This window comes from Ooceraea biroi, chromosome 5, assembly GCF_003672135.1.
Source record: "Ooceraea biroi isolate clonal line C1 chromosome 5, Obir_v5.4, whole genome shotgun sequence".
Taxonomy (NCBI): Eukaryota; Metazoa; Arthropoda; class Insecta; order Hymenoptera; family Formicidae; genus Ooceraea; species Ooceraea biroi.
Window position 1 is genome coordinate 4,357,810 of NC_039510.1, and position 14,258 is coordinate 4,372,067.

At 48.2% G+C, this 14,258-nt stretch overlaps 3 protein-coding genes across 5 annotated transcripts in view; all 3 read left to right on the plus strand.

Annotated features, from left to right (window-relative positions):
• Positions 1 to 11,818, plus strand: part of LOC109611550 — a 117,127-nt gene extending 105,309 nt beyond the window's left edge. For both annotated transcript variants that reach the window (XM_020034401.2, XM_026969625.1), the window contains one exon: positions 10,937 to 11,818. In XM_020034401.2, coding sequence (XP_019889960.2) covers positions 10,937 to 11,782 — 846 coding nt within the window. In that variant the 3' untranslated portion in view covers positions 11,783 to 11,818. The remainder of the gene's footprint in view (positions 1 to 10,936) is intronic.
• A 90-nt stretch (positions 11,819 to 11,908) lies between these two features.
• On the plus strand, positions 11,909 to 12,697 carry LOC113561935 (kelch-like protein diablo). The gene is made up of 3 exons (XM_026969595.1): positions 11,909 to 11,920; positions 12,234 to 12,639; positions 12,681 to 12,697. Exons 1-3 carry the CDS (start codon positions 11,909 to 11,911, stop codon positions 12,695 to 12,697), a joined length of 435 nt encoding a protein of 144 aa, XP_026825396.1.
• Positions 12,698 to 12,745: 48 nt separating this feature from the next.
• Positions 12,746 to 14,258, plus strand: part of LOC105287618 (kinesin-like protein CG14535) — a 218,458-nt gene continuing 216,945 nt past the window's right edge. For both annotated transcript variants that reach the window (XM_026969485.1, XM_026969486.1), the window contains exon 1: positions 12,746 to 13,342. In XM_026969485.1, coding sequence (XP_026825286.1) covers positions 12,768 to 13,342 — 575 coding nt within the window. In that variant the 5' untranslated portion in view covers positions 12,746 to 12,767. The remainder of the gene's footprint in view (positions 13,343 to 14,258) is intronic.

Sequence of the window (14,258 nt, forward strand, 5' to 3'; positions counted from 1 at the left end):
CTTTCCTCTTCGGTTTTTCGCTGCGATGCTTAATATCTCGCGGGGAACTTTTCACGTAATAGTTCAGGCGGTTTTTAGTATCAGACAAAATGGAACAAAGAACGCCGGTTATATTGAAAGTTTCGCAATTTTTATATCGTTATATCGTCAAATTCCAAGAAATCAATATATTCTACACGCAAAATCTCACAATAAATTTTTATATCGTATTTCTCCCTTATCGCAATTTATTGCATAACTTCCAACTTGAAGGTCCTAATCGTTGATCTTCAATTTCATTATCTCTTCGCAGATCCGCTTATCTAACGCGTGCATTAAATGCCCTTGTGTTCCTAGTAAGATTATCCGCGATCGGCCCTTCTCTCTCCGCAACGTACTCGAGACGCGATCGGGCCCGGATGATCGATGGTGACGCGAAACTTCGGCATCGCGCGCGGTCGTGCAGAGCGCGCAAGTGGACAGCAAGCTGGAACGAAACGCGCTCGACGATGGCGCCTTCGTTTCGAATCCCGACGTAGGAGGAACAGACACTGACGTTCCCATCCGTCATGATGTCGTCGGGCAGCCAGCGGCCCTTCAACCCTCCCGCTCACCCTTCCTCGGAACTGTGTGCGATCGGCGAACCCCATGTGCGCACGTTGTCGACGTAATCGTGCACCAGGTGCCACGTTGACGTCCCTTAACGAAGGACGCGGCTTCCCCGCGCGCCTCCTCATCCCTCACCTTCGCGCTTCTCTTTTCCTTCTCTTTACGGGCTCCCTTTCCTTCTTCCGGGGTGAAGAAAGTGGTCCACAGAAGCGGGGCGCTCTCTTAACAAGCATCGGCCGCTCGTGCTATAAAAGAGCTTTTTTTCTGCTTGTTAGATTGTTTGCTCGCCATGGGTCCTTGCTCGATTCGGACACGGCGACGACGCCGCTTTATCGAGATTGCACTGGTTGGATTTTTTGTCGCTCCTGTTTCGGTGATCAGTTCGACCCGAGTCGGGTCGGGAACTCGTGGGAGTCGCCGCCGTCGCTGTCGTTAGGTCTCGTTATCACCCTCGTCGATACTGATAGTACGATAATGCACGTGCATTCTACGGCGCAGCTATCTTCGTCGATTACTAATAGTTTGCTTTGTCTTGTAATTAACGCAAATGATCATGAGGTACAATAATCTCCAATCTTCGGATATTCAGGCGAAACGAAGGGAGAAGGGAGAAATCGTTCATTCTCGATAGCAAGATCAGCCGCTCCAGCGGAACGGGTTCAGATTAACGGAATTCTTTGGCGGGCCCTTAATTTTTTCCGGATGCCCCTCGCTCGCTCACTCGCGCGCGCTGCCGTCCCGCCAGACTTCGCAAATCCTTAGGCCAAACAAGCGGCGGAGGATCTGGCAGGTGCCATTTGCCATTGAAATCCCGCTGCCATTAGAGACGTCCGATCTAAATCCCAGTGGCATTTGCGCAGCGGATTGTCGTCTTATCCGAATGGCCCTTGCTCGTCCTCCACCACGTGGCCGGGCACGCCGGGTCTTCTTCCCGGTTTTCTCCCTCGCGCATTTCACTCCTGTTATTTCACTACTTCGTCCTTCCTTCCCGTCTTCCTCCCGATCTCTGCCTCTCTTACCGGCTCCGGCCAGTCGGTCGATGTAGGACTTCTCCTGGACCGTTTCTGGCGGCGAACGTTACCCTGTTAAGATCCGCAAAGCAAACAGCAACCGACAGATAAGAGTGTCCTCCGGGAACCCGGCCGGGATAACAGACGGCTTTAAAAGGTTCGCGGCATTCTCGCCCGCCTGCGACATATGGCCCTTCCGTCCCGAATCTCGATTTTCCGATCTCGAATTTCATATACGCACGTCCGCAAATATTTTCGAAAATTCCCGTCAGATAGAGCGAACGTTAATCAGAGATTGTCATCTTACTTCGTGCGTGAGATTGAATTTTTGACATCGAGGTTTAATTGCACGCTTGTTCCCCATTAATCGAATGAGAAATAGATATTCCATTATTGATATTATAATAATTAAACAATTTTAGCATCTCCCGCTACATGAAACTAGTTGAAACGTAATTTGAAGTAAGTAATTCGATATCATGATGCACAATTAAATGTATCAGTATAATGAACGATGGGAACTGTGTAACGCTATCTATGCGTGTATCTGTGTCGGAACGCGGGAATCGCGCCAAGTGAGCTTTGACGGATTAACCCTGTCTCTCGCTGACGGGGCGCGGTAAACTCGTCGGCGGTGAATTACTCCGTGCGGAGAGACAGAACAAGTCAAACAACTCGAATGACTCTCGACAAATGAACGTTAGAGTTTGCCGCGGCTCCCTTGGCCTCGCGGTGAGCAAATACCGGGGAAGTTATGTAGTTGATTTTGCCCAACAAAGCTACAATTCGGTTGCTCAACGTGCGCCGCCAGCCGCACGTGTCTCGCGCTTCCATCTTGCCGTATCTTGTCTTCGCGAAATGCTAATTTAGTCGCGTATCGATGTTCCGCTATTTGTCAAGTGCCCGCAAAGCCGCTCGCGGCGATCCGCGTTTTATGCGAAAGGATATTTTACAGCTCCTCGGCAGTATGCGACTTGGTCTCTTTGCATGCATCGGGCAATCATCGTCAACAGTGGTGTGCACAGGGTATGCTCGAAATCGCGCGATCTTTCACGTATCTTAAGAATCAAGAAAAATTTGTCGATATCATGATATCAAGATGATTTAAGTTATGGCGAAAATATTTTTGATTTCTGAGGTACTTTCTGCACATGTCCTTTGTAAAACAAAGATTTTTTGATATCTTTATTGCCAACAAAGCTATTCAATTCCCCATCCTTCGGATGCGTATTCAATTAGTTTGTAAATTCACTCGGCTTCTGAAACTGTTCGTGGGTGTCGTTTTCTGTTTGTGCAAGATATAGCGGGACGATGGGAAAGATTGAATTGGCAAAACGCTCGAATAATTTAAGCTTTTATCAAGCCGCGGTCACGACGACACGGAACCGCATTAAACCGATTGCCGCGTAGCGCAATGCCGACACACACGTTTATCGCGATCTCGGAATTACGCGAGTACTTTCGATCGTTGAGTCCCAGCTCGAGTAAAAAAGTATCGAGTGAACGTCGCGTTTTCACGTGGCTCGATCTCATGAACGATCTCTCCGTTTAATTAAAGGAAAACAGCCGACTGAACGATCGCAGACGTGAACTTCGCGTGGCACCGTCGCGAGGACGTAATATGCACAATCACCTCGCTAATCAGTTAATTGCGTGATTTTCTACTCGTGGAAAAACAGGATTAGATTCGAAGGGAGAAAAAGAGAGACGGATAGCGAGAAAGCGCAGATGAGCGCAGCACAGTTTCATGATGTGGCGAGAATCACGCTATCCGGCTGGATCATTAACGCGGATTTGGGTTGAAATACGTCGAATGCATCACCGCCCCGCTGTCTAATCGATAAAACTTAATCAAGTAGAGCAGTATTATTTTATTATTTTAACATAGTAGTGCACGTGTGTGTGCAGTTATGTATTAGGAGTGTGATTTAGTTTTGAGGGTTTTGCAACAGATGGCTGTAGTGTCAGTTTGTTCCAATAGCTGTTTCCGATAACTGTTGTTTCTTACAGTGTTGACATTATTCATGACATTTAGTAGCATTATAGCAATAGATGCAATAACAGTCGTGTTTATATCATCGTAAAAATCCGAAAGAGCATTTTCGACATGCGTTGCTTTTGTTTTTTAATCAAAAGAAAACTGCGGCTGACGGTTATAGAATTCTTGTGGAAACTTATGGTGATTCTGCCCCATCAATTAAGACGTGTGAATACTGGTTTAGACGCTTTAAAAGTCGTGATACTGATGTGAAGGACAAAGAACGCTCGGGACAACCAAGAAAGCTTGAAAATGCAGATTTGCAAGCATTATTGCACGAAAATCCAACACAATCCACTTCAGAACTTGCCAGAGCATTAAATGTTGATCGTACAACAGTTACCAAACATTTACATGAAATGGGAAAAATTCAGAAAGAAGGGAAATGGGTTCGACATGAATTATCGGAAAGTGCCATTGCGAACCGGTTGAACATTTGCATTTCGTTGATCGCCAGGCAAAAAAAAAGAGTCTTTTGTCTCGGATTGTTACTGGGGATGAAAAGTGGATCTATTTTGATAATCCGAAACGCAGAAAATCATGGGTGGATCCAGGCGAACCATCAACATCCACTCCGAGACGCAATATTCACGGTTGAAAAGTAATGCTCTGTATTTGGTGGGATAGTGTACTATGAGCTGTTAAATCCGCACGAGACTGTCACGGCTGATCGTTATCGACACCAATTGTACAAGTTGAAGCAAGCATTGGACCAAAAACGACCACCAATTGCGAGTAAACGACGGAAAGTGATTCTTCTTCGTGACAACGCTCGACCTGACGTTGCGTTATCAGTGAAAGAAACACTATTAGAGCTTGAATGGGAAGTCTTACCGCACCCCGCGTATTCTCCAGACATTGCTCCATGCGATTATTATTTGTTCCGGTCGATGCAACACGCTTTAGAGGATACACACTTTCATAATTTCGAAGAAGTGCGAAAATTCGTGGACGAATGGATCAACTGAAAAGGAGAGTGATTTTATCGTGGTGGAATCCATCTCTTGCCAGAAAGATGGGAAAAAGTTATAGAAAACGAAGGAAAATATTTTGATTAAGGTATTCATTCATTATCATATTTAAATACATGCGTTTTTGAGCAAAAAAAACCCTCAAAACTAAATCACACCCCTAATATAAATGCCGGTTGATGTAATCCATTTATTTATTCCCAACGAATTCGCGCGATAACTCACGGAGCACACTCGGCCCGACATTATTCCGCAGCAACGCATAATTCTTTAACGTAACATTCGTTAAGTTGTTTAACTACGGGCGCATCAACTATGAGAGTGGCATCAAGCGGCATGTTAACGAATATCGTTATCGAAACCGCACGCGTCACCACACGAGGGCGAGTGATTTTACACGCGGCGCTTTTTTTCCTCTTTTCCCCTTTTTTCATCTTTACTGCAGACGTAATGCAGTCTCGCTTTATCTCGCCCGTGCAACGGAACGTCCTTCGAGAACAATCTTTCTCTCACCTGTACGCAATATTAGAAATACCGGATCGTTACTCCACGCCTCGTAGCTCCCTCCTTCCAGTTCTATCGGGATGGAGGGACCATTCGTTGCGTCTGCTCGCGCCACCCCGACCTCCCTCGCGAGGTTTTCACTCTCGACTTTCTCATTTTCGCGCGGGCGATGATGCGAGAGAGTCTCGTGTGTCTCGCGATGATTATTCGGAGTGATCGAGGGAGGTTCCCCCGGGTGGTGCAAACTCAACCGTAAGAGATTGCTCGGCCTCTATATCTTCCAGCGCGTCTCACTCCAAACCTCGCCCGTTATCCACGTATCATCTTTTTGTCTGCCGGGCTTCTGTCCCGGTGGCTGCCCGCTTTTCTGCCGCGCCATTCAGTCAATCGGGAAATTTATTCGTTCTTGAGGTGCGACTCCATCGAACAGTCTGCAATCGTGCTGCGTCTTGCTGACAAATAAGAGAGAAATCCTCTGAATTGTCGATGGACCCTACCATTGTCCAGTTTTTCGAGATTCGATGTTGCCTCACACGCATTTCATGATCATGCACTACATTTATTATCCGATCATTCTATTAAGATGAGATTAACGCGTTTTGCGCGTAAAAGTTCCTCGATTTATTGATAACCGATATCTCTCGACGGTTGATGCTTCTTTTCGGTCGGCCTAACGAGGAAGAATGCTCGCAGCGGATATTCACGGCCAGCCCCGTAAAACTCCGCCAAATGAACGATGACTGATTGCTGGGGATAATACGTTATTCGTAACCGCGATGCGTGAGCGCTCGCGGTAATCTAACGATGCATTCGTTCCCCGCGAATGTTCCTCGCCAAAAGGAGATGCGAGCAACAAAACAACCGAAAATATTCTCATTCGGTCGTGCAACCGAGCGTTTGTAATTTGATTGGCCACGGCGAAGGGCTGGAGACGGCATTGAGACAGGTCAGTCGCCGTGAAAATCGGATGTGCCGACCCTGATACCACTCCCTCTTGCCTCCATCCTTTGGGAGAAATTCAGTTGCAACATCCGGGCATCGCGGTGCTCTCTTTGCGGTCGATGTGAAACGACATTTGTCGCTCCGACGCTATGATCTGCTTTTGCTCAATTGAGATACGATGCAATAGCACACTGTTGTACATTGTTGTTATGCATGCACCGAGCTTTAACATTGCAGCAGCATCCAGTTTCAGGGGCTTAATTAAAATTGCGAGGAAAAAGAAAAAAGAAAGAAGGCGATGGTAGTTCACTCTCGTTAAAATGAAGCTGTTGGGAACGCTGTTAGAGAACGGAAGCGAAAAACAATTACAGTTCAACCACGCAGACGGTATGTGGATTATAATAAAGTGCACATGAAGCGCGGCCGAAAGGTCGGCGAGGATCTCCTTCTTGACGGCGCTTCTCCCCAGCTTCCTATACGGATTTCGTTAAGCAAATCACTTTCATTCGTTGTAACTTCATTGCTCGTCATCCTCGTGAGCAACCACGCGGCCGGAACTAACCGCGTTACCCGCCTTTATTTGGTGTTTGCACGCGGAACTTTGTTCATCGCCTCATTTACACGGTAACCAAGGGTACTGCGCTCCGCTTTTGCTCTTCCCCGCTATCTCGTTCGTTCTCTGTTCTGCGATACTTCCACCTTTTTGCTTTTGCGCTTTTGTCTCCTTTATTTAGTAGTTTCTATCTACCGCGCGCTCTCCTCTGCTTCTCCGGGGGAAATATTAGCCGCGGGCGCAGTGGCGTTAAAGGGGAACGGTTAAATTAATAATTCCGAATTGTGCGGGGAAAGAGACGGAGAGGGAGGGAGAAAGAAAGACACTCGCGATACCTTTGTAGTTGCAGTTGCAGTTTCTTAGCCGGCGAAATCGGCAGCAAATGGAAATCTGGGTCCGCCGACTTTCTGAAGAATCCAGTTGTCCGCAGGTGAATGGATTGGAACTTGATAGTTCCGCGCGAACCAGCATTATCGCAATCTCGCCGCGTAATTGACCAGTTCAGCTGGATCGAATGTATTCCATCTTGTAAAAATGATGCAGTCTACCTGCATTGATTAAATCAAGGAAGGTTCGCGGGAATTGGTGAAATCATTCGTTGCAACAAAATTAACAGCGAAAGAAATTACTTTATTAGTACGTATCAAGAAGACACTTCACTTTAATCAATTTCTACAGCTTAAACGTCGAGTTTACTGTAATCACATCGAATTTGTTTCCATCAAGGTATCGTTTCCGTTAACGACGTCTCTTGCTCTTCACGGAGATGCCTTTTTAATCGTCCGTATAAATTATCATCGCCCCAATACGTCAGGGTTTAATGATATAATTTTTTCATTAACGCGGTCCCTCGTAAAATATATACGCCGGCTCGATTATCCGTCGATCGCCGTAATTTTCACGCGTCGGCCTAACGAGAAACGAGGTCACTCCACGAACTCGTAACAGGGCACCGGCTGCACCAAGGGGGAAATCTTAGCGACGCCCGTAATTATAGGGCCCCATTTTGAGACGGGCCTCACTATACGACGGCGGAGCTTGTTATTGGCAGCGTAAACAACATGATTATCTTTTTCCGCAGTGGAACCGCAGCTGAAAAAAGAATCTATTAATATTTATGACGATCCGGGAGAGCGTGCGATTCGCCTGGATGCCCTATGGGGAAGTTAGGCTTGCCAAATTATGCGACGGGATGAGTTATAGGCTGCAACGCGCGATCGTTTCCTGCGCTTTTATTACCATCGCGAAACATACCTGCTACACTCGTAAATGAGTGATGAAGACGAATGATGAGTGCATCTATCAATTTCGCGAATGTCGTCGCGCGACTCGTGTCGCACAAACCTTGTTGGATAAATCCATATCGTTCTGATATCTGAAGATGGTTTCTGTCGTATTATAATATCCGAAAAAGAAATCGCACTTCCGTGAAGTAGAGAAATTACGATCATATTTCTAGAATATAATTATTTTATTCGCTCCTGTGAATAATCTCGCATGGTTCACCTATGAAAAATAATTAAAAGGATGTACAAATTTAATATCGTGAATGATGTTTATTTCTGCGAATTTTAGGGATAATTGAAAATCTTCTGCGGGCTACTCAGAGAGATGTCCTCTATAATATATGTGAAGATCAAGATAATTGAAGGTGATTCCGTTATATTAAATAATTACCATATATATATATATATATTTTTATAATTAATGAAAGGTGAATCGATGACGTACATCCAGTATGGAACTTTCATATGAGTATAAAATTTATTTGAATTTTATACGAAACATAAGGCGCACGAATGCGATTTCCCGCGGGCCCGAGCAACGTTTCTCTTTAATGATATTTAATAATGCCGTACGTCATCCGCGGCATCATCGCGAAAAAATGGTCCCCGCATCGCACTTACCATTCGTTTCAACAGAACGGATTCGATCATCGGGTCGAGTAACGAGCGTTTTTGTTTTTATTACTCCGAGAAATCGCGTGCACGGCACAATCGACATGCAATGGCGATATTTTATTTTGACGTACCGTACAATATTTTTTTTTATATCTGTCACTGGATTTATACGATAAACAGGATTCAATAATCTACCGGGATGGATGGCCGAAAACCCGGCTGTTATTGATACGATGGCACGTTTTATTCGCTTGCATATTTATTTGTTATAAATTTAAAAACGGTGATGTTTACACAGCAGCTGATATTTATCTTTGACGCGTGTACATCTGCATGCTTTTATACGCGAAACGTAAAGCCTCGAATTTATCTCCATGAGGGCGGGGAAGGGAGAAGGGGAGTAAATACGTTGGAGGTGAATTAAGCAAAATCTGATTTTCCAAATAATTAGACCGCCGCTAAATTATACGCGGCATTCGCGCTCGCGAATGCAAATATATTACACACGTACCTACACGCGTGTCCCACGACAGCCAAGAATGTAAGAGCGCAAACAGCACGGAAAATCGAGTTTATCAGTTCGCGAGGTAATAACGTCGTGAACTAAGCGCTAGACAAATTGAAGAATGAGCATATTAATTACGTCCGTACTCCATTAGGATTTACCGTAGACGCCGTCGCCACATTTTCACGTTACGAGCGAAGTCCCGTAAAAATAGATGGACATTAAATTCCCTCCAAGCGACGAATACCGGGTTAACATTCTCGGAACGGTCGCTCTAACGAGTATCACGATAATAAAAGTGAAAGGCGAGTGCACGCGCGCGCGCGCGGGTTCGCCGCGCTCTTCTCTGTGCGCGTTTTCTTTGTCGAGAAAGGGGTTGAAGAAATTGGCAGGAAGGAAGCAGGGAAGGAAGCAGGGAAGGCAGGAAGGAAGACGAAGAAAACGGACGTAGGGAGAGAAAGAGAGGCAGATGCCGGCAGCGTGATACCCAGCTATCTCCGGGCGCCTTCTCAACATGTTAATTGTATATTTGAGGTGAAGCGATAAACAAGGCCTCGTCGGTAGCTCGCTGCTCTTGCCGCAGAGAGTCTTCATTACTGGCTTGTAATATATAACCGCAGCCCCCGCGGGGGCATTCCCGATTCGCGGAGCGAGTTACGAAGTGTCGGCCGTACACGTACCGGGTGATCCGAAGAGACGCGCGGATTAGATTCGAACGATTGTTTTCGCGAACTGATCCCCCCGCGCGATCAATAATTTCCCCGGCTGGTTCCAGAGTCTGGTTACTTCGTGTAGTCACCTGGACCAAACTCTGGGTCGAACGTTTCTCTCGTTACCGGAATGAGCACCAGCCGAGGAAAGGGTACGTTACCTCGGCTTCGCGAGTCAACTTTCGTGGACCGTCGCCGCGGCTAATCGCACCCGGACATCTCGGTCGTTCATCGTGCCTCGCGGCGTTCTGGATAAGGGTTCCGCGCGGCAACAAGGCGAAATCGCGCGTGATCTCGGGTACATCGGTTTTGAAAGTGGTCTCTTGAACGCATACAGGGTGTCCCGCATCTTTTTTCATCTGCGTAGAGATCTCTATGATCTGTTTGAAATATCCTTTTACACTGCTTCTACAAGAGTCACTGAAAGAATTTGAAAGACTGAGTGTGTTCACGGGAAAGAAAGTGGCATCGAATTCAATTTTTATGAAAAATTCCAGCTGCGATTTATCAGGAAAATGTAGAAGAATGACACTAAACCGCGGGATATCTCGCACATCCCGCTTTCGGATTCCAACTTAACGTCCATTAATCGATTTGAAAGTAGTCGTGGGGTTCGTACATGAACATTCTCTGGGACGTCCTGTATACGCGTGTACCGATCGGCCTTCGAGTTCCGAGGTGCGAACCGGTTTCCCCGGCTCGATTTTCGACACGAGCTCCGAGGCCCCTTCAACCCTCTCGGTCTCTTCCGACAGGGTTCTTGCGCATCATTTTTGTCCCCCTTGTTGGAGTGAGCGAGGTTTTATTCAGGACACGACGTGGCGGATAGCGACGGCACGCCCTCCCGGTGTCAGATTTTATTTATCTCACGGCGGCTTTTTGTTTCGCGCTAAATACTCCGGCGTTTAAGAAGACGGGCTTCCCCGATTTATGGCCGCCGTCGTTGTCTCGAGTTCAGTTTCTTGCTCCTCTTCGTCGTTCCCGCCGACTCGCCGCGTGCGATTCACGCGGATCCTTCTCGAGGATACTCGTCCCGTCGCTTATCCTGCGTCGGCATCTCGTCCCCGTCGAAAGATACTCCGATCGTTGGCCGTAAACTTGGAAGCGGCATTATAAAGTAGCAAAAAAATTGTAAGAAAAATTACAAAGAGCACGTGATAAGAAGTTCGCGAAGAGTATTCTGATTAACCGTGTCCTGTCGCATTCTGTTCCAGATAAACATGGAGGCAGTAACCTCAACCAACTACGACTCCACGAATCTCAGCAGGAACTTCAATCAGGTCGGCTTCAACACCTACAATTACTCGCAGTTCGAGGAGAAGTACAAGCCGCGGCAGATATTCAAATATGGTGACGAGTACCTCGAGTATGGTCACCGACTCGGCGCCAATGAGAGATTTGCTCGTTCCAAGTACCCGATAGACAGCACGAGACTCGATCAGAGGTACTCGCGGAGCCACTCTCAGCCGGAACGGCAGCATCATCTGTCCCAGGAGACGCGCTCCAAGTCGCAGGACTCCCGTGAGCTCACGTTCTACCAGATCGATCCGCCCGTGAAGCCGGAGAACGTCCGCCAGCACGACGGCAAGTCGCATCAGAAGACGAAGAAGGAGCTGACCTTTTACGAGATCGACTCGACACCATCCTCCGGTCAGGAGAGGAAGGAGAGACACGAGACGTGCAAGGAGCGCGTCGATAAGTCGGCCAAGTCTCATGACAAGTTTCACGCCGTGAGCCAGGACAGATCGCAAGCTGCAAAGCACAGGCAGGCCCAGGATCAGCCGAAGACGGCGAACGCGCTGCCAACATCCAACTACCATCAACTGAACCGGTCGCAGTCGGATCTCACCGAGTGCCAGCTACCGAATTACCACGGTCATCGGAACAACCCGTACATTGACCCACCCAAGTATCGACAGTTCGACAGGCCGCCGCGCTATCAGGAGGCACCGCCGAAATCAGATCCGCCGCCCAAGTATTATGCCGATCCGCCCAAGTACGCCGAGGTGTCCAGACGACAGGACGATCTTAAGAGGATCCAGGTAAGCCGTAGTATATAAACCGTAGTGGGGAAACTCCCTTGAAACTTGACCGACCGCAGACGGTGTACTCGAGGCCGCTTCGCGATCTTATCTCTTGATGTCGTAACGATCGGAGTATCGTAGAAGCCACGTCCAACGGTCATCATGCAATTTCGTGTAATCCCGCACAACGCGAACTTCATTTCCCTTCGAAAAATTTTAATTCCAGATAATCGTGGTGCGAAAGAAATGCAAAGTAAATCTCGGAGTGAAGTAGGAAATGTTTTTATTACTTTAGATTGTTGAACTTTATATTGTTGCAATTTTTCCTCAAAAAATCTGCTACTTATTAGCTGCTCCAGCATCATTGCTCCCTTTCGCCGGCTCACGTGGCGGCCAACCGAGTGCACCCGGCGTGGCAGCTTCGGAGCCAGCGCGCGTGGATCGTAGTACTACACGCCGACTACCATGTCGCGTTATCATTTGATAGGAGGAGAGAGGCAGACGACAGGCCGGCGGAGGCGGCGGGGGTGGCGGCGGCGGCCTCAGCGGCTGCGGCGGTGGCGGTGGCGGCAGTAATTCCGGTGCAGGAAGGGGGAACACCGGCACTCATGGCGCCGAGACGCCCTCTAATCTGGCCAGTATCACGCCGACCGCGCGAGAAGCAACACGCGCCGTGACCACGCGGCAACGGCTTGCCCACAAGACGTGCGACGTGCTCGTCACCAGCAACAACAACAACAACATCAATAACAACAGCAAAGAGAACTTGCTGCAGGAGACCGGCGATGATTGCCACCTGCCGTTGCCACCTCGCTGCCGCGTGGAGTCGCTGAAGAGTCATCATCATCATCATCATCAGCATCATCAGACCCGCGGGATCAGTGGTAGCAACGGTGCTAGCGGTGCAGCCGGGAATGCCCTCGTGGACTTCGAGGTAACGGCGTGCGATAAGCACAAGAGCACGGGGTCGGAATCGAGTCGGGGTGGCGACGCGGTCCAAGGTCGTCCTTGCGAGAGATCCATGCTGAAGATCGAGAAGCTGTCGGGGAAGGCGGCGCTGCACGCCACCGGCGAGACGGTGGGCAAGTGCGGCGCGGAGAGGACCAAGTCGAGCGCGCAGGAGATCGCCGGCTACGGCAAGCACGAGGTCAGCAAGGTCACCAAGAGCGGGCATGATGTCGGGCACGGTTACAAGGTCGAGAACCTCCGCTACTACGGCGAGCTTAAGGGCTACGGGGGTGATTACAAGGCTTACGGCAACGTGGACAAGCAACCATCCGCTTCGTCCGGTGTGCTAGTGTCCGCGCACGAGAAGTCGCATCTGCTCCACGTGCCCATGCCCTGCGAGAAGGGCGACAAGTGTCACGGCAAAGGCTCGTCTGTCGCGTCGGATCGTGCGCAGGGATACGCTGGCCTGGCCAAGACAGGTCAGCAGCAGACGGAGAAGAGTCATCACAGTGGCGATCATTACTACCATCGATCGTCGCACTCGAAGCCGCCGAGCGCGTATCAGATGTACCAGGGTGCCAAGTATTCGTACAACGGGGTGCCCGGGACGCCAGCGCAAGCCAGCGCAGCCGCGGCTTTCTTCGCAAGGTCAGTGCTAATTCAATTTTCCAAAAGCGGAATACCATCGTGAATGAAGCGCTAGAACTTTTCAGCTCTTCCGGTGTCGCTGATCTTGGCGAACACCGACGTGTTCGTCTATCTGCGAAAGTAGGGGGTTGAGGGAGAGTTATGAAACGCTACGTCCGTGCGCAAATTTTTATTTCTCTTAACTTTGCTTAACTTAACTCTTGACATTTCTGATGTTGAATTTAATTTGAACATTGCAGGTTTTAAAATATTACTTTATAATAATTTCGATAACTTGAAATCATATCACGCGATCGATCGATTCGATTGACATTTTTCAACACTTTGGATTTCTCGGCAGGACGGCGTAACGACACGCTGTCGACGATTAATGATTAATAAATCAGAATGAAAGATCTTACATGAGCGGTCTGCGCGCGCGAAAGTTTAGTACGGCCATTACGCGATTTTTGTTTGTACGGGGAAATTTATACTCTCTTATCTCACATCTTATGTCGCGAGCGAAGCGACCAATTTACAAGATCATAACCGCGTGTATGGATCTCGTATTCCGTTAGCGCGTATCTAGTGGTCGAACGTAAAAAGTCGACCGCCAGGCATTTTTCATCGTTATCAAGCAAGTCTGCTACTTGGAGCGTGAAGGCAATCGAAGCGGCGCTCGCGATACGCCGGCAAAAGCGTTATTTATTACGCGAATCGATAGCTTCTTTGCTCGGGCGGTCTGCAAATTTCAAGCCACCTAAAAGCCCAGCACTTTCTCCAACTCGACTTTTACGCGTGACTTTACTTTCCAACTCGGCTCCAATTGACGAAGATTGCAACGCGCGCTGGCGAACAACGGAACGCAAAGTCAAAGTACGTGCAATCGAATAATCAATCGAGAACATCTTTCTTTTGTGAAGACATCACGCACGCG